The sequence below is a fragment of the Notothenia rossii genome (genome assembly GCF_949606895.1).
Source record: "Notothenia rossii genome assembly, chromosome: 3".
In the NCBI taxonomy this organism is placed as follows: Eukaryota; Metazoa; Chordata; class Actinopteri; order Perciformes; family Nototheniidae; genus Notothenia; species Notothenia rossii.
Genome location: NC_136901.1, coordinates 95,572,331 through 95,592,183, shown reverse-complemented (window position 1 = coordinate 95,592,183; position 19,853 = coordinate 95,572,331). Strand labels below are relative to the sequence as shown.

At 44.0% G+C, this 19,853-nt stretch overlaps 1 protein-coding gene across 2 annotated transcripts in view; it reads right to left on the bottom strand.

The window, feature by feature from the left end:
* matr3l1.1 (matrin 3-like 1.1) overlaps window positions 1–9,860 on the bottom strand; it is a 41,238-nt gene extending 31,378 nt beyond the window's left edge. The window contains exons 1-9 of one of the 2 annotated variants that reach the window (XM_079671882.1): window positions 9,705–9,860; window positions 5,266–6,743; window positions 5,091–5,152; window positions 4,839–4,877; window positions 4,640–4,716; window positions 4,525–4,556; window positions 4,332–4,454; window positions 3,133–3,258; window positions 1,399–1,515 (exon numbers count right to left, since the gene is read on the bottom strand). In XM_079671882.1, coding sequence (XP_079528008.1) covers window positions 1,399–1,515; window positions 3,133–3,258; window positions 4,332–4,454; window positions 4,525–4,556; window positions 4,640–4,716; window positions 4,839–4,877; window positions 5,091–5,152; window positions 5,266–6,729 — 2,040 coding nt within the window. In that variant the 5' untranslated portion in view covers window positions 6,730–6,743; window positions 9,705–9,860. Of the gene's footprint in view, window positions 1–1,398; window positions 1,516–3,132; window positions 3,259–4,331; window positions 4,455–4,524; window positions 4,557–4,639; window positions 4,717–4,838; window positions 4,878–5,090; window positions 5,153–5,265; window positions 6,744–8,697; window positions 8,916–9,704 lie in introns of those variants that run through there. The other variant, XM_079671881.1, reaches the window with a different exon arrangement.
* Window positions 9,861–19,853: the final 9,993 nt, after the last annotated feature.

Below are 19,853 nucleotides of genomic sequence, written 5' to 3'. Positions count from 1 at the left end.
CAGTCTGAGAGGAGAGGACTCTCAGTGTGTCAGGAGAGGACTCTCAGTCTGAGAGGAGAGGACTCTCAGTCTGTCAGGAGAGGACTCTCAGTGTGTCAGGAGAGGACTCTCAGTCTGAGAGGAGAGGACTCTCAGTCTGTCAGGAGAGGACTCTCAGTCTGAGAGGAGAGGACTCTCAGTCTGTCAGGAGAGGACTCTCAGTCTGTCAGGAGAGGACTCTCAGTCTGAGAGGAGAGGACTCTCAGTCTGTCAGGAGAGGACTCTCAGTCTGAGAGGAGAGGACTCTCAGTCTGACAGGAGAGGACTCTCAGTCTGTCAGGAGAGGACTCTCAGTGTGTCAGGAGAGGACTCTCAGTCTGAGAGGAGAGGACTCTCAGTCTGACAGGAGAGGACTCTCAGTCTGAGAGGAGAGGACTCTCAGTCTGTCAGGAGAGGACTCTCAGTCTGAGAGGAGAGGACTCTCAGTCTGACAGGAGAGGACTCTCAGTCTGAGAGGAGAGGACTCTCAGTGTGTCAGGAGAGGACTCTCAGTCTGAGAGGAGAGGACTCTCAGTCTGTCAGGAGAGGACTCTCAGTCTGAGAGGAGAGGACTCTCAGTGTGTCAGGAGAGGACTCTCAGTCTGAGAGGAGAGGACTCTCAGTCTGAGAGGAGAGGACTCTCAGTGTGTCAGGAGAGGACTCTCAGTCTGAGAGGAGAGGACTCTCAGTCTGTCAGGAGAGGACTCTCAGTCTGAGAGGAGAGGACTCTCAGTGTGTCAGGAGAGGACTCTCAGTCTGAGAGGAGAGGACTCTCAGTCTGAGAGGAGAGGACTCTCAGTCTGTCAGGAGAGGACTCTCAGTCTGAGAGGAGAGGACTCTCAGTGTGTCAGGAGAGGACTCTCAGTCTGAGAGGACTCTCAGTCTGTCAGGAGAGGACTCTCAGTCTGTCAGGAGAGGACTCTCAGTCTGAGAGGAGAGGACTCTCAGTCTGAGAGGAGAGGACTCTCAGTGTGTCAGGAGAGGACTCTCAGTCTGAGAGGAGAGGACACGCCGAACACATTGTAGGTGATAAGGCTAAGGGGGCGGGACATCTCTAAGGAAACGTAGATAGAAGTGGATACTTTTACCAGAACATAGTGACATCACTACGTAACACTCACGCTCCTATTGGCTAGCGCTCCAACACATTGTACATGATAGGGTAAGGGGCGGGACATCTCTAAGCTGTTGACCAATCACCACTTTTGAACGACCTGTAGCTCCTATAATTGTTTGTGTGATAGAGATGATGCAATGTTTCGTTATGTGATAATAAATATGATCAAATCTGGCATAATTCCTCTCTTCTCTTCTGTGAGATTAATGTATTTGTATGCATGGTCCTTGTTGAAGTAAATACACAATAACAGTTCCCCTCACCTTGGAGGGCAGGAACAGGGTGAGGATTGGCTCCCCGAAGCGCTTCACGATGGCCAGAAGATCTGATTGGCTGTCGTCCCCCGATGGTGCCGGGAAGAAACTCACCACCCGAGAGCTCTGAGGGGAAACTTTATTAATCTGGAGGAGTTTCAGGAGAAGGTAAACTACCTGACTTCACTAGAGACATAGAGACTACGTTAGTTAGTTAGTGTTTCAGGTGAAGGTAAACTACCTGACTTCTCTAGAGACATAGAGACTACGTTAGTTAGTTAGTGTTTCAGGTGAAGGTAAACTACCTGACTTCTCTAGAGACATAGAGACTACGTTAGTTAGTTAGTGTTTCAGGAGAAGGTAAACTACCTGACTTCACTAGAGACATAGAGACTACGTTAGTTAGTTAGTGTTTCAGGTGAAGGTAAACTACCTGACTTCTCTAGAGACATAGAGACTACGTTAGTTAGTTAGTGTTTCAGGTGAAGGTAAACTACCTGACTTCTCTAGAGACATAGAGACTACGTTAGTTAGTTAGTGTTTCAGGTGAAGGTAAACTACCTGACTTCTCTAGAGACATAGAGACTACGTTAGTTAGTTAGTGTTTCAGGTGAAGGTAAACTACCTGACTTCTCTAGAGACATAGAGACTACGTTAGTTAGTTAGTGTTTCAGGAGAAGGTAAACTACCTGACTTCACTAGAGACATAGAGACTACGTTAGTTAGTTAGTGTTTCAGGAGAAGGTAAACTACCTGACTTCACTAGAGACATAGAGACTACGTTAGTTAGTTAGTGTTTCAGGAGAAGGTAAACTACCTGACTTCACTAGAGACATAGAGACTACGTTAGTTAGTTAGTGTTTCAGGAGAAGGTAAACTACCTGACTTCTCTAGAGACATAGAGACTACGTTAGTTAGTTAGTGTTTCAGGTGAAGGTAAACTACCTGACTTCTCTAGAGACATAGAGACTACGTTAGTTAGTTAGTGTTTCAGGTGAAGGTAAACTACCTGACTTCTCTAGAGACATAGAGACTACGTTAGTTAGTTAGTGTTTCAGGAGAAGGTAAACTACCTGACTTCACTAGAGACATAGAGACTACGTTAGTTAGTTAGTGTTTCAGGAGAAGGTAAACTACCTGACTTCTCTAGAGACATAGAGACTACGTTAGTTAGTTAGTGTTTCAGGTGAAGGTAAACTACCTGACTTCACTAGAGACATAGAGACTACGTTAGTTAGTTAGTGTTTCAGGTGAAGGTAAACTACCTGACTTCTCTAGAGACATAGAGACTACGTTAGTTAGTTAGTGTTTCAGGTGAAGGTAAACTACCTGACTTCTCTAGAGACATAGAGACTACGTTAGTTAGTTAGTGTTTCAGGAGAAGGTAAACTACCTGACTTCTCTAGAGATATTGATATTTAGTAAGTTCATTTGTTAGTTATTAAGTTTGTTATTTTGTTTGTTTGTTAGTTAGTTATTTAGTTAGTTGTGTATTTGGTGTTTCAGGTGAAGGTAAACTACCAGATCTGTTTTATTCTAACTTTCCCTTTTTATATATATGTAATGTAATCATATGTATGTATTACTTTGTTCAAATGGAGCATCTGTCACATTGATACTAAAGGTAATAATGAAGATAATGCTCCTCAGCGTCTGATTGGATGAATCTCTCAGCGTCTGATTGGATGAATCTCTCAGTGTCTGATTGGATGAATCTCTCAGCGTCTGATTGGATGAATGTACCTGCAGGAAGCTGAAGGTGTTGGACAGTTTGAACTCGATCGCCGCTCCATTCAGAGTCAGAGGAAAGTTTTCGTGATATTTCACCAAATCCCTGGCCTGGTCCGCCGAGCCCAGCTCCACAAACGCCTGGTTCACAAAACAATAACATTTAAAAAGCTACATGATGGTCTGTCTGCAGCTCATAGGCCCCTCTTCCACCAAACTACTTCCAGTTCTAGCTCTGTGCTCTTCTGGTTCAGAACTGGTTCTTCTCTGTAGCAGCACTTGTGTTTCCACTGCTCAGAGCCCAACTGGTGCTGCCGCTGCTGCGTCATCGCTTACGTCGCAGATTTTCTCCCCAATGCCGCTCACAACAACAGCAACAGCAACAACAACAACGGGGGACTGCGTTGGGTCGATGATCGTGTTGCTTTTAATCATAGGGCATCACAACGGCGTAGTGAAAGTTTCTCTGGTATAAAATGGGTGATTCTGTCTTTCTGTTGTGTTGCTCTGTTGGAGGAGCCTGTGACCTAAGATTTCCATCGTCATAACTACACTGTAGCTACTGTACGTATGACTAATACAAGCGTTGAACCCTGAACCTTGATGTTAGCATAGCATCCGAAGCTAAACTGACTATCTTGACTACTTGTTGCTATCCTATTGTGGCATAAGCCGTTTTCTACAGGCGTATTTTTCATTATGATTCTACATAGTCGGACATGACAACCTGAGCAGCCCATGTATTGATTCCATCCGATAGCTGCTATAATACAAAACAAAACGTCTGGCTCTCTCCACAATGATCAATGACAGCGAACGGAGGTCAAAGTAAGGCACAAAGAAACAGAATCACACAAAGCCTGGTTAGTGCTGCCTGACTTTATGAAGTGTGTGTGGTTGCGTTCTGGTCACTTTGCTCAGCGCTACTGCTTGTTACAACTTTCATTTGCCGTACTCGCCATGAACGGTTAGCTCAGGTTAATCTCGCCCCCCTCCGACGTAAGCGTGGAGTATTGGTTCTTGGTTCTGGGTTCTTGCCGGGCAGCCGAGTGGGGCCAGCTAAGAATCCGTTTTCGGTGCTGAGAGCCGGCTCCACTGCGGTGGAAACAGGAAGAACCGGAGCTGAATCAGGCTGTAGCCCGGAACCAGCCCTGGAACCGGTTTGGTGGAAAAGGGGCAAATGACTATACTGCCCTGCTGTGTGATGGACTCACCAGAGACGGGAACATGAGGATCTTCACGATCTTCCCGAACGGTTCGGTGAGTTTCTTCAGGTACGCCTCGTCCACAGACTGAGCCGGAAACTTCACACACACCACTTTACATTTCTCCGACACCTGTGAGGAAACACAACATATTAAAGTACTTCAGTCCGTAGAGGAGCTGTGGTGCTCTCGGAGTCTTTACCTTCTTCTGGGGGGCTTTCTTCGGGTGAGAGTCTGTTGAACACAGAGAGAAGACTTTAGGACAGTAAAGAAGGTAGTACTGTGAATACTGATAGAAAACAAAAGGCTGTTTTTACCGGAGGACTTCTGATTGGCTGTCTGTTGCCGGGCGGGTTTCGCCTCGACGTTCTTCTTCTCTGATTGGCTGTCAGCACTGAAATGGCAAAATAGATTTAAGATGATCCAAAGCTCTATATAAACGACTTTAATGAGCAGGAAGTAGTCAGAGGGCTGTATAAATATATACAGACTACATTAAGGTGCTGTAACACCGACCTGCTGATTGAATCCATGCGGCAGTCCCAGTTAGGAAACCTGCAGAACAGATAACAGAGTTAGTTAGTTAGCTAGTTAGTGAGTGGGTTAGTTAGTTACATTACACAGGAGCAATTTGGGGTGAAGTGTCTTCAGTCAGTCAGTCAGTCAGTCAGTCAGTCAATCAGTCAGTCAGGTAGTTAATGAGTTAGCTAGGTAGGTAGGTAGGTCAGGAGGTGTTCTTTATTCCTTATATAACAGAGAGGAACTTACTGCTGCAGCAGGTTGAGCTGTCCGTCTGCATGGTGAGGCCCGTTGATGTGTTTAATCCACACCTGGAACACAAGAAGAAGAAGAACCATAACTGAAGCTGGTCTCACTGGTTCCTAACTCACCCCCCCCCCCCATCCCCATCAGACTCAGGTATCCAGGTGCAGGTGCTACTTACCTTCTCTGACATCACAGTGATGTCACACAGAGAGCAAGAGTAGGGGAACAATGGAGGAGACTTCCCGTGGAAATCCAGAGCTTTCTCCTTCGACGGCATCATGGAAGAAACCTCAGATCCTCCATCGCGACCAGAACCAGGTTTCAGAAGCGGCTCTTCAGGAGGAGGAAGAGTAACTGGACCGTAATTCTGAACCGGCTGAGAGAAACGGGAAGGACGGGGTTTCTTGTCCCATCCCGCAGAGCCGAAAGAGGGTCGGACCTGCGAGGAAACTGGACCGGAGACGCTGCCTTTCTTACCAAAATCAGAAGGTCCTGGTGTGTAGATGTCGCCTTGAGAGACAAGCGGACCACCGGCTTTCTTGCCGAACTCAGAGGGTCCATGGTTGTAGTCTTTAGGAGAAGCTGGACCGGCGACGCTGCCTTTCTTACCAAAACCAAGCAGTGCCGATCCGTGGTTATAGTCTAAAGAAGAAACTGGACTGGCGTATCGGCCCGTCTTACCGTAATCAGAAGGTCCAGATTCGTGTTTGTAGTCTAGAGAGGAAAGTGGAGCGGCGTCTCTGCTCGACTGAACATAATCAGAGGTTCTGTAGTTGTAGTCTTTCGGGGAAAATAGACTGGCATCTCTTGCCGTGTTGCCAAAATCAGAAGGTCTGGAGTCGTAGTTGTAGTCTTGAGATACAACTGGACCAGCAACTTTCTTGCCGAACTCAGAAGGTCTGGAGTCGTAGTCTAGAGAGGAAACTGGACCTGCATCTCTACCCATCTTACCAAAATCAGAAGGTCCTGGTCCGTAGTTGTAGTCTTGAGAGACAGATGGACCACCGGCCTTCTTGCCGAACTCAGAGGGTCCATGGTTGTAGTCTTTAGGGGAAAATTGACTGGCGTTTCTGCCCGTCTTCCCAGAAGCTCCTGGTTTGAAGTCCACCTGGTAGCTGGAGGACGAGGATGACGATGGTGAGTTGAAGGTGATGGGATTCCCCCAGCGATCCAGTTCCGGTAAAAGATTACCGGGTGTTAAGTGGCTCTGTGGGTACTGGTTGCGGGGAGGATCCCAGTTGCTTGTGGTGGTAGAGGATCTGGGTGGATAAGAAGAAGAGGAAGAGGAGGAAGGAGTATTCGAAGGTCTCACGGTGCCCCTCTTTCCCTTGATCTGCTTGAGGACTTGAGGAAGGGATTCGACGGTCAGGACGTCTTCTGGAAGTTCAGCAAGAAGAGCGAGGTCTTCTGGTTCCAGTCCACAGCTGTTCAGGATGCTCAGAGCCCCGTCCTGAGACCAGGAGGAACCTCTGGAGGACGAGGGAGGAGGCAGGATGGACTCTGGAGGCGGCCTGTAAAAGTCTGAAGACGACGGGGTGGTGGAAGAGGAGGCGTGGCGTCGGTCTGAAGATCCGTATGGTCCAGGAACGGGTCTGAGATCGGAGTCGGCGGGCGGAGGTCTGTACGGGTAGTTCTGAGACATGATGGGACGAGGAACTGAGGAAAGAAGGTGTCGGGAAGACAGAGATGTGAAATCTGACCCACAGAAAGAGGTACTGGAGGCTTTTCAAGAACACATAGCGTATTCTCATCACTGCCAATACTTCAAAAATACAACGTGTGGAGAATCATCATCTGTACCAGATCCTCCACGGCCTCACCTCCTCTCAGAGACTTTATCACCATACAGGTAAACAACAGGTGCAACAATCAGAGAACATATTATGTCATTGATATCCCAGTTAAAAACCTGTTATTGAGGATAATCTGTCTCTGTCTGAAGTGAGGACAGAAGGTGTCGGGAAGACAGAGATGTGAAATCTGACCCACAGAAAGAGGGGTTCTGGAGTGTTTAGAGAAAGGCTTGTCAAGACCACATCACTGCCCCATACTTCAAAATACAACGTGTGGAGAATCATCATGAAACATGACAGCTGGCCTTCTGTACCAGATGATCCACGGCCTCGCCTCCTCAGTTTATCACCATACAGGTAAACAACAGGTGCAGTGAGAGGATATTATTCCACTCAGGAGGACGTATTTCAGTCGGTCTAAAGGTTCTGTTTATGCTGATCAACCATGGGACCGAATCCCAGAAACAACCAGAGAACAAGTCGCATCAAAGTTCATTTCAATCCCTATGAAAACCCTGATGGGGAAAATCAGTTACCTTCTTGCTCTCTGATCTCTGTGTTGTTGTTCTTCCTGATTCTATTCTGTTATCTTAAAGGTTGTGTTTAGGGTGACTAGCAGCACCTGTCCCGGGACTACAGATGAAAACTACCTCTTGACTCACTCTGGAGCATTTACAGATGTGTTTATTGATGATGATGATGATGATGATGATGATGACCCTTCTAAATCAATATAGTGTCAGGATGATCCTTTGGTGCCGAGCTGATGCCATGGTGTGTCTCTGCAGCAGTGAGGCAGGCTAATGGAGGGGAACTAGAAGGATCCAGGTACATCGGGGTGGACTGAAGACTTGAATTAGGTCTCACCACGACCAGTACGTAAACATAATAAAGGGGTGTAATAACATGTTGGATAAATGTGGAACGAGTGGGTAATGACTTCTACATTTCCAGCTTTGCCATTTGGACTCAATTGTATTTGTTTGCTTTCATACTGACAACAAATAAATATATATAACAGCAAAGAGGATCATCCCTGATTTCAGTGTGACCAGGAGCCGCTGAGAGGATGCTGAACGGCTTTAGGGTCAGGATGCTGAACTCCCTTTCTCCCTCCCTCCCTCTCTCCTCCTCTCTCCTCCTCTCACTGTGTGACTGCGGGAAACGGTATCTCAAGACGTCTGTATAACACATGTAGACATTTTGACCATAAAGCTGACTTTGACTTAACGCACTAATCACTGTCCCCTGATTGTGCACTATCCTCCTTTTAAAGCACTATCTTATCGTAGAGACTTTAATCTAAATGTATGTTTAAATGTCTATTTGAGGTGTGTTTGTTTGACCTTGGCTGGTAACTGTATTCTCTGTGATGTTTGCTTTGAGTAGTTTGATCTGAAATCTGCTCTACAGATAAAGAGCATTATTATTATGTAAGGCTTCCCCCTGGATTAAACATGATATTAAGCTATAATACAAAGATGTATAGAGTCAGATTTAACACAAAGTAATGCCTTATTGTTTATTCAATGTAATGTTAAGAGCTGCAGAAACAGTTTGAAGTTTAAACTGAGGGAAATACATGGAGACACGAAAGTAAGAGACACACAAAGGAAGTGAATATACCTTTTAAACACCTGAAATATAAAGAATGAAGAGTTGTGAAACACGTGGTTTGTTGTAGTCTATAATCAAGGATGAATAGAGGATATCTCATCTTATATCTGTAGTTTTAATACAGATGTTACCATAACAGCTTTAGCATCAAAACAGTTAGCATGCGGCTAACCACGGACAGAAATAAAGCTTATTCTCACCTAGAAATAAACCCGGGGATCTGGAGAGATAGGACCGCAGTGTGTTCGTGAAGAAACGAAGTCACAAGTCAAACGTTTAGAGCAGAAAGGTGTAGTTTTAGAGACGATAACCTGCCGGAAGTGGAGCTAATAGCTGCTAGCCGAGAGAAGCTAACGGAGGCTCTTCTTCAACTTCTTCTCTCGGTTGTTGGCGGATTGCAAACAGCTTGAAGGTGCAGGCCGCCACCTACTGGACATGAATGTGAATCATCTTATCATTCCATCTCTTAACTCAGAGGTCTGCAACCTTTTTGACCAAAAGAGCCATTTTGCTCCTGTTGCCAACACAAATTAATTGTCTGGAGCCGCAAAACATATTTCATAGCTAATAAAGTTGTATTTATTGTTATATCAGACAGAAACTACAGTTTTTTTGCATGTATTAGGCTATTTATTAAGTTATATAAAACTGTTAACCTCTAATAAGAAACAGAGAACTCCTATAAGGAGAATTCAAAATAATACAGAGGCCTAATTTAAAATAAATTAAACACAGCACTTGGGGAGTCATCTGCACATTTGGAGGAAACAAATATATAATTAAAATGGGCCGATTTTGAAATAAATAAAACATATAGCTGCACCCTAAAAAGAATTAAAGGTGGGGTAGGTAAGAATGGAGAAACCAGCTCGAGTGCGCTAGAGTTTGAAAATACACAACCGGAAAAAATCTGCCTCTTCCTTCAGACTTCCTCACAGAGTCCCTCCTCTAACACACACGAACGCGCACATCACCAATGAGGGCACGAGATCAGTTTGTGCACAGACAGAAGGCTGACAGGCAGGTTACATCCAGTTACTTTAGCCGGCTCAGATGATTGGTCGTGCTTTTTACAGCGCTACGGCTTCCAGAGATTACTTTGTGTATGTATTTATTGTCAAAGCATTTAATATATTCATTGCTATCGGGACGTTAAGAGCATTCCATGGAATATAACAAAAAGTGTTTTCTGAAATAAATTACATACCCCATTGAATTATGACTGAAGATCGTCAGCTGTCTTCCTCTCCCGTGTTGTTCCTCGATACGTAAAGGCTGCAGCACTTCTGCTGACAACTTCTCTCTACATATCAAACATACCGGTAAACCAGCATCGTTTGCTGGGAAAGCAGATAACTCTGTCCACACAGAATTAAATCCTGTGTTCCTCCGGTACTTTATTTTTCTTTGATTTATCCATAGTTCGCTCATGGAGCCGGGGGTCAGGTTATTCACCCGCAGGAAAAGGCGCTCGCGCGGGACCGTAGCAGGATGTGACGCATATTTTAGTTGACCTAATTAAAACCGTTTTGTTTTTTATTTATGTGTCACAGTATCACCTCAAAATACAAGATACGAAACATTTTCAACCATGCAACAAAATATAAATAGTCCTACAAATACCTTTATTTTCTTCTTATTTGTATCTAAGCTCAAGGGAGCCAGAGCAGAGGGCTTAAAGGGCCGCATGCGGCTCGAGGGCCGCGGGTTGCCGACCCCTGTCTTAACTCATGGACGTATCTATGATATCATCTAATCACAAATAAATAAACTAAAAACATAAAACAAAACAACAATCTATGTTCTTTCCTGACCTAATGTTAAATTATTTTTCCTCCCCCAGTTTCCCTCAGAAAAGTAAACAGTGCCTTTCTGGTAGCTCTTACTCCTTCTGTTCCCAGAACACCAACTCCTCTCCCTCTCTGCCTCTGAAACTTCATCCTGTAGTTTTTCTCTTTCAGCTTTATAGATGTCACAATGTATTAAGATATGTTCCACATTGTAGTGCCGAGAGATAGGAGTCGGAGGCGGTGCATCGAAGGTGCAAAAGGGTCATGTTGTCCGGTTGCAGTCCGGGAAGAAAAGAGAAAGAAGCCAGGAGGGCACACAATATGTAGGCCTATAGTTAACCACATATATGTCCGTGAGGAAACAATACCCCTAACCTGTAGTTCCAAGTGTGAATTATGTGTCAGTGTGTTAATAAGTGATCACTACAACATGTTCTTTAACTCCACAGCTCCTGCACTTGTCACTGTCACTTTCCCCATGACATACAGCGCACCATTCAAAGCTGTGTGATCCAGTCTGAGTCTAGCTATCGTGATTTCCTCCCTTCTGTTTCTTTCTTTATGAATATTAATTGTAATTGTATTTTGTACTTTGTGATAGTCCTTGCCTTTCTGGTCTTCCTTCCACCTCTTCTGCCAGATCTCCATCCCTTTCTTCTTAATGACTGCTTTTCCTTCTCCTTCTCCAAGTTGAACTGATAAAGTGATTTGCTTTTGTAGTGCACCTTTTACTCATTTATCAGCACACTCGTTCCCTTTCCCCCCCCTCATGTGCACTCGTTCCCTTTCCCCCCCTCATGTGCAGGCACCCAGCAGAACTGTAGATCTAAGCCGCTTCTGTGCAGTCTTAACAGGCTATGATTCAGTTCTATGAGAATGTCTTCTCTAGTAGTTGTTGTTGATTGTATGCTTTGTAATATGAATAATGAATCTGTGCATATCACCACCCTCTCTGCTCTGACCTCTCCAACCCACTGTAGTTCTATTATTACAGCCGGCATTTCTGCTGTGTACACTGATAGTTGATCAGACGCTCTTTTTGAGATCGATATTTTAAAGTCTGGGATACAGGGCCGTCCCTACAGGCCGGTCATGCAAACTGCGTGGGGCCTCATCTTAGAGAGGGTGGCCCCACTGAGCCGAAAATGCGGCGCAATTAGTGTGGCGCAGCACGGTTTCGCCGCTGCGAGGCTCCACTCGCACCCTACTTTTCCATCCAAAGCCACGCCCCTGGAACTTGGAATATTCCCAGCAATCCTGTAATATTTTGTTTGTGATATTTCCTTCCTTCCTTTTAACCTGACCCAATAAGCAAGAGCAATTTTCTCTCTTCTTAGCTCCAATGGAGTCTCTCCTGCTTCAACTAGTATTGCATTAATCGGGGTTAGACTTAATTGCACCTTTACACACCGTAACCCTTTATATTGTTATCCATTTTTAGTAATGATGTTTTTGCTGCTGCTGCTGCTGCATTTATTATCCACCCGTCATCCAGTGTTGTCCTCATAACTGCCCTATAGATGTGAACTAGTGCCTGTTTGTCTGACCCCCAGTCACATCCAGCCACCGCTCTTAGGTTCAGAACTTTTTGGGATTTTGTTTCCAAATGTTTAATATGGGTTTTCCATGTACATTTACTCTCTCACCATAACCCCAGATATTTAAATTCATTGACCTCATTCTTCGGCTTTCCTTATAATGTAAGCTTCTCAGTCTCCATCGTGCGTTTATTAGTACGTTTCATAGGCAAGTTTTTATTTATACAGCACCTTTCAACACAAGGCAATTCAAGGTGCTTTACAAAAATGAAAGACATTCAGACAAAGGCATTTAAAAACAGTCATTAAATAGAAAAGATAATAAAATAAAAAAGAAAAGAAAAAATACATGAATAAAAGTAAATAATAATAAATTAGTGTTAGTGAGGAACCAGAGTAAAGACTTCAGAACAGGAGTGATGTGATCCTCTTTCTTAGTGTCAGTGAGGAACCAGAGTAAAGACTTCAGAACAGGAGTGATGTGATCCACTTTCTTAGTGTCAGTGAGGAACCAGAGTAAAGACTTCAGAACAGGAGTGATGTGATCCACTCTCTTAGTGTTAGTGAGGAACCAGAGTAAAGACTTCAGAACAGGAGTGATGTGATCCACTTTCTTAGTGTCAGTGAGGAACCAGAGTAAAGACTTCAGAACAGGAGTGATGTGATCCACTTTCTTAGTGTTAGAGAGGAACCAGAGTAAAGACTTCAGAACAGGAGTGATCCACTTTCTTAGTGTCAGTGAGGAACCAGAGTAAAGACTTCAGAACAGGAGTGATGTGATCCACTTTCTTAGTGTCAGTGAGGAACCAGAGTAAAGACTTCAGAACAGGAGTGATGTGATCCACTTTCTTAGTGTCAGTGAGGAACCAGAGTAAAGACTTCAGAACAGGAGTGATGTGATCCACTTTCTTAGTGTCAGTGAGGAACCAGAGTAAAGACTTCAGAACTGGAGTGATGTGATCCACTTTCTTAGTGTTAGTGAGGAACCAGAGTAAAGACTTCAGAACAGGAGTGATGTGATCCACTTTCTTAGTGTCAGTGAGGAACCAGAGTAAAGACTTCAGAACTGGAGTGATGTGATCCTCTTTCTTAGTGTTAGTGAGGAACCAGAGTAAAGACTTCAGAACAGGAGTGATGTGATCCACTTTCTTAGTGTTAGTGAGGAACCAGAGTAAAGACTTCAGAACAGGAGTGATGTGATCCACTTTCTTAGTGTTAGTGAGGAACCAGAGTAAAGACTTCAGAACAGGAGTGATGTGATCCACTTTCTTAGTGTCAGTGAGGAACCAGAGTAAAGACTTCAGAACTGGAGTGATGTGATCCACTTTCTTAGTGTTAGTGAGGAACCAGAGTAAAGACTTCAGAACAGGAGTGATGTGATCCACTTTCTTAGTGTTAGTGAGGAACCAGAGTAAAGACTTCAGAACAGGAGTGATGTGATCCACTTTCTTAGTGTCAGTGAGGAACCAGAGTAAAGACTTCAGAACAGGAGTGATGTGATCCTCTTTCTTAGTGTCAGTGAGGAACCAGAGTAAAGACTTCAGAACAGGAGTGATCCACTTTCTTAGTGTCAGAGAGGAACCAGAGTAAAGACTTCAGAACAGGAGTGATGTGATCCACTTTCTTAGTGTCAGTGAAGAACCAGAGTAAAGACTTCAGAACAGGAGTGATCCACTTTCTTAGTGTTAGTGAGGAACCAGAGTAAAGACTTCAGAACAGGAGTGATGTGATCCACTTTCTTAGTGTCAGTGAGGAACCAGAGTAAAGACTTCAGAACAGGAGTGATGTGATCCACTTTCTTAGTGTCAGTGAGGAACCAGAGTAAAGACTTCAGAACAGGAGTGATGTGATCCACTTTCTTAGTGTCAGTGAGGAACCAGAGTAAAGACTTCAGAACAGGAGTGATCCACTTTCTTAGTGTCAGTGAGGAACCAGAGTAAAGACTTCAGAACAGGAGTGATGTGATCCACTTTCTTAGTGTCAGAGAGGAACCAGTGTAAAGACTTCAGAACAGGAGTGATGTGATCCACTTTCTTAGTGTCAGTGAGGAACCAGAGTAAAGACTTCAGAACAGGAGTGATGTGATCCACTTTCTTAGTGTCAGTGAGGAACCAGAGTAAAGACTTCAGAACAGGAGTGACGTGATCCACTTTCTTAGTGTCAGTGAGGAACCAGAGTAAAGACTTCAGAACAGGAGTGATGTGATCCACTCTCTTAGTGTCAGTGAGGAACCAGAGTAAAGACTTCAGAACAGGAGTGATGTGATCCACTTTCTTAGTGTCAGTGAGGAACCAGAGTAAAGACTTCAGAACAGGAGTGATGTGATCCTCTTTCTTAGTGTCAGAGAGGAACCAGAGTAAAGACTTCAGAACAGGAGTGATGTGATCCTCTTTCTTAGTGTCAGAGAGGAACCAGAGTAAAGACTTCAGAACAGGAGTGATGTGATCCACTTTCTTAGTGTTAGTGAGGAACCAGAGTAAAGACTTCAGAACAGGAGTGATGTGATCCTCTTTCTTAGTGTTAGTGAGGAACCAGAGTAAAGACTTCAGAACAGGAGTGATGTGATCCACTTTCTTAGTGTTAGTGAGGAACCAGAGTAAAGACTTCAGAGCAGGAGTGATGTGATCCACTTTCTTAGTGTTAGTGAGGAACCAGAGTAAAGACTTCAGAACAGGAGTGATGTGATCCTCTTTCTTAGTGTCAGTGAGGAACCAGAGTAAAGACTTCAGAACAGGAGTGATGTGATCCACTTTCTTAGTGTCAGTGAGGAACCAGAGTAAAGACTTCAGAACAGGAGTGATGTGATCCTCTTTCTTAGTGTTAGTGAGGAACCAGAGTAAAGACTTCAGAACAGGAGTGATGTGATCCACTTTCTTAGTGTCAGTGAGGAACCAGAGTAAAGACTTCAGAACAGGAGTGATGTGATCCTCTTTCTTAGTGTTAGAGAGGAACCAGAGTAAAGACTTCAGAACAGGAGTGATCCACTTTCTTAGTGTCAGTGAGGAACCAGAGTAAAGACTTCAGAACAGGAGTGATCCACTTTCTTAGTGTCAGTGAGGAACCAGAGTAAAGACTTCAGAACAGGAGTGATGTGATCCACTTTCTTAGTGTCAGTGAGGAACCAGAGTAAAGACTTCAGAACAGGAGTGATCCACTTTCTTAGTGTCAGTGAGGAACCAGAGTAAAGACTTCAGAACAGGAGTGATCCACTTTCTTAGTGTCAGTGAGGAACCAGAGTAAAGACTTCAGAGCAGGAGTGATGTGATCCTCTTTCTTAGTGTTAGTGAGGAACCAGAGTAAAGACTTCAGAACAGGAGTGATGTGATCCACTTTCTTAGTGTCAGTGAGGAACCAGAGTAAAGACTTCAGAACAGGAGTGATGTGATCCTCTTTCTTAGTGTTAGTGAGGAACCAGAGTAAAGACTTCAGAACAGGAGTGATGTGATCCACTTTCTTAGTGTTAGTGAGGAACCAGAGTAAAGACTTCAGAACAGGAGTGATCCACTTTCTTAGTGTTAGTGAGGAACCAGAGTAAAGACTTCAGAACAGGAGTGATGTGATCCACTTTCTTAGTGTTAGTGAGGAACCAGAGTAAAGACTTCAGAACAGGAGTGATCCACTTTCTTAGTGTTAGTGAGGAACCAGAGTAAAGACTTCAGAACAGGACTGATGTGATCCACTTTCTTAGTGTCAGTGAGGAACCAGAGTAAAGACTTCAGAACAGGAGTGATCCACTTTCTTAGTGTCAGTGAGGAACCAGAGTAAAGACTTCAGAACAGGAGTGATGTGATCCACTTTCTTAGTTTCAGTGAGGAACCAGTGTAAAGACTTCAGAACAGGAGTGATCCACTTTCTTAGTGTTAGTGAGGAACCAGAGTAAAGACTTCAGAACAGGAGTGATCCACTTTCTTAGTGTCAGTGAGGAACCAGAGTAAAGACTTCAGAACAGGAGTGATCCACTTTCTTAGTGTCAGTGAGGAACCAGAGTAAAGACTTCAGAACAGGAGTGATGTGATCCACTTTCTTAGTTTCAGTGAGGAACCAGTGTAAAGACTTCAGAACAGGAGTGATCCACTTTCTTAGTGTTAGTGAGGAACCAGAGTAAAGACTTCAGAACAGGAGTGATGTGATCCACTTTCTTAGTTTCAGTGAGGAACCAGAGTAAAGACTTCAGAACAGGAGTGATGTGATCCACTTTCTTAGTGTCAGTGAGGAACCAGAGTAAAGACTTCAGAACAGGAGTGATGTGATCCACTTTCTTAGTGTCAGTGAGGAACCAGAGTAAAGACTTCAGAACAGGAGTGATGTGATCCACTTTCTTAGTGTCAGAGAGGAACCAGAGTAAAGACTTCAGAACAGGAGTGATGTGATCCACTTTCTTAGTGTCAGTGAGGAACCAGAGTAAAGACTTCAGAACAGGAGTGATGTGATCCACTTTCTTAGTTTCAGTGAGGAACCAGAGTAAAGACTTCAGAACAGGAGTGATGTGATCCACTTTCTTAGTGTCAGTGAGGAACCAGAGTAAAGACTTCAGAACAGGAGTGATCCACTTTCTTAGTGTTAGTGAGGAACCAGAGTAAAGACTTCAGAACAGGAGTGATGTGATCCACTTTCTTAGTGTCAGAGAGGAACCAGAGTAAAGACTTCAGAACAGGAGTGATCCACTTTCTTAGTGTCAGTGAGGAACCAGAGTAAAGACTTCAGAACAGGAGTGATCCACTTTCTTAGTGTCAGTGAGGAACCAGAGTAAAGACTTCAGAACAGGAGTGATCCACTTTCTTAGTGTCAGTGAGGAACCAGAGTAAAGACTTCAGAACAGGAGTGATGTGATCCACTTTCTTAGTGTTAGTGAGGAACCAGAGTAAAGACTTCAGAACAGGAGTGATGTGATCCACTTTCTTAGTGTCAGTGAGGAACCAGAGTAAAGACTTCAGAACAGGAGTGATGTGATCCACTTTCTTAGTGTCAGTGAGGAACCAGAGTAAAGACTTCAGAACAGGAGTGATCCACTTTCTTAGTGTCAGTGAGGAACCAGAGTAAAGACTTCAGAACAGGAGTGATCCACTTTCTTAGTGTCAGTGAGGAACCAGAGTAAAGACTTCAGAACAGGAGTGATCCACTTTCTTAGTGTCAGTGAGGAACCAGAGTAAAGACTTCAGAACAGGAGTGATGTGATCCACTTTCTTAGTGTTAGTGAGGAACCAGAGTAAAGACTTCAGAACAGGAGTGATGTGATCCACTTTCTTAGTGTCAGTGAGGAACCAGAGTAAAGACTTCAGAACAGGAGTGATGTGATCCACTTTCTTAGTGTCAGTGAAGAACCAGAGTAAAGACTTCAGAACAGGAGTGATGTGATCCACTTTCTTAGTGTTAGTGAAGAACCAGAGTAAAGACTTCAGAACAGGAGTGATCCACTTTCTTAGTGTTAGTGAGGAACCAGAGTAAAGACTTCAGAACAGGAGTGATGTGATCCACTTTCTTAGTGTCAGTGAGGAACCAGAGTAAAGACTTCAGAACAGGAGTGATCCACTTTCTTAGTGTCAGTGAGGAACCAGTGTAAAGACTTCAGAACAGGAGTGATGTGATCCACTTTCTTAGTGTTAGTGAGGAACCAGAGTAAAGACTTCAGAACAGGAGTGATGTGATCCACTTTCTTAGTGTTAGAGAGGAACCAGAGTAAAGACTTCAGAACAGGAGTGATCCACTTTCTTAGTGTCAGTGAGGAACCAGAGTAAAGACTTCAGAACAGGAGTGATGTGATCCACTTTCTTAGTGTCAGTGAGGAACCAGAGTAAAGACTTCAGAACAGGAGTGATGTGATCCACTTTCTTAGTGTCAGTGAGGAACCAGAGTAAAGACTTCAGAACAGGAGTGATGTGATCCACTTTCTTAGTGTTAGTGAGGAACCAGAGTAAAGACTTCAGAACAGGAGTGATGTGATCCACTTTCTTAGTGTTAGTGAGGAACCAGAGTAAAGACTTCAGAACAGGAGTGATGTGATCCACTTTCTTAGTGTTAGTGAGGAACCAGAGTAAAGACTTCAGAACAGGAGTGATGTGATCCACTTTCTTAGTGTTAGTGAGGAACCAGAGTAAAGACTTCAGAACAGGAGTGATGTGATCCACTTTCTTAGTGTCAGTGAGGAACCAGAGTAAAGACTTCAGAACAGGAGTGATGTGATCCACTTTCTTAGTGTTAGAGAGGAACCAGAGTAAAGACTTCAGAACAGGAGTGATCCACTTTCTTAGTGTCAGTGAGGAACCAGAGTAAAGACTTCAGAACAGGAGTGATGTGATCCACTTTCTTAGTGTCAGTGAGGAACCAGAGTAAAGACTTCAGAACAGGAGTGATGTGATCCACTTTCTTAGTGTTAGAGAGGAACCAGAGTAAAGACTTCAGAACAGGAGTGATCCACTTTCTTAGTGTCAGTGAGGAACCAGAGTAAAGACTTCAGAACAGGAGTGATGTGATCCACTTTCTTAGTGTCAGTGAGGAACCAGAGTAAAGACTTCAGAACAGGAGTGATCCACTTTCTTAGTGTTAGTGAGGAACCAGAGTAAAGACTTCAGAACAGGAGTGATGTGATTCACTTTCTTAGTGTCAGTGAGGAACCAGAGTAAAGACTTCAGAACAGGAGTGATGTGATCCACTTTCTTAGTGTTAGTGAGGAACCAGAGTAAAGACTTCAGAACAGGAGTGATGTGATTCACTTTCTTAGTGTCAGTGAGGAACCAGAGTAAAGACTTCAGAACAGGAGTGATGTGATCCACTTTCTTAGTGTTAGTGAGGAACCAGAGTAAAGACTTCAGAACAGGAGTGATCCACTTTCTTAGTGTTAGTGAGGAACCAGAGTAAAGACTTCAGAACAGGAGTGATGTGATCCACTCTCTTAGTGTCAGTGAGGAACCAGAGTAAAGACTTCAGAACAGGAGTGATCCACTTTCTTAGTGTTAGTGAGGAACCAGAGTAAAGACTTCAGAACAGGAGTGATGTGATCCACTTTCTTAGTGTCAGTGAGGAACCAGAGTAAAGACTTCAGAACAGGAGTGATCCACTTTCTTAGTGTTAGTGAGGAACCAGAGTAAAGACTTCAGAACAGGAGTGATCCACTTTCTTAGTGTCAGTGAGGAACCAGAGTAAAGACTTCAGAACAGGAGTGATGTGATCCACTGTCTTAGTGTCAGTGAGGAACCAGAGTAAAGACTTCAGAACAGGAGTGATGTGATCCACTGTCTTAGTGTCAGTGAGGAACCAGAGTAAAGACTTCAGAACAGGAGTGATGTGATCCACTTTCTTAGGGTCAGTGAGGAACCAGAGTAAAGACTTCAGAACAGGAGTGATGTGATCCACTCTCTTAGTGTCAGTGAGGAAACAGAGTAAAGACTTCAGAACAGGAGTGATCCACTTTCTTAGTGTCAGTGAGGAACCAGAGTAAAGACTTCAGAACAGGAGTGATGTGATCCACTTTCTTAGTGTCAGAGAGGAACCAGAGTAAAGACTTCAGAGCAGGAGTGATGTGATCCACTCTCTTAGTGTCAGTGAGGCACCAGTGTAAAGACTTCAGAACAGGAGTGATGTGATCCACTTTCTTAGTGTCAGTGAGGAACCAGAGTAAAGACTTCAGAACAGGAGTGATGTGATCCACTTTCTTAGTGTCAGTGAGGAACCAGTGTAAAGACTTCAGAACAGGAGTGATGTGATCCACTTTCTTAGTGTCAGTGAGGAACCAGAGTAAAGACTTCAGAACAGGAGTGATGTGATCCACTCTCTTAGTGTTAGTGAGGAACCAGAGTAAAGACTTCAGAACAGGAGTGATCCACTTTCTTAGTGTCAGAGAGGAACCAGAGTAAAGACTTCAGAACAGGAGTGATGTGATCCACTTTCTTAGTGTCAGTGAGGAACCAGAGTAAAGACTTCAGAACAGGAGTGATGTGATCCTCTTTCTTAGTGTCAGTGAGGAACCAGAGTAAAGACTTCAGAACAGGAGTGATCCACTTTCTTAGTGTCAGAGAGGAACCAGAGTAAAGA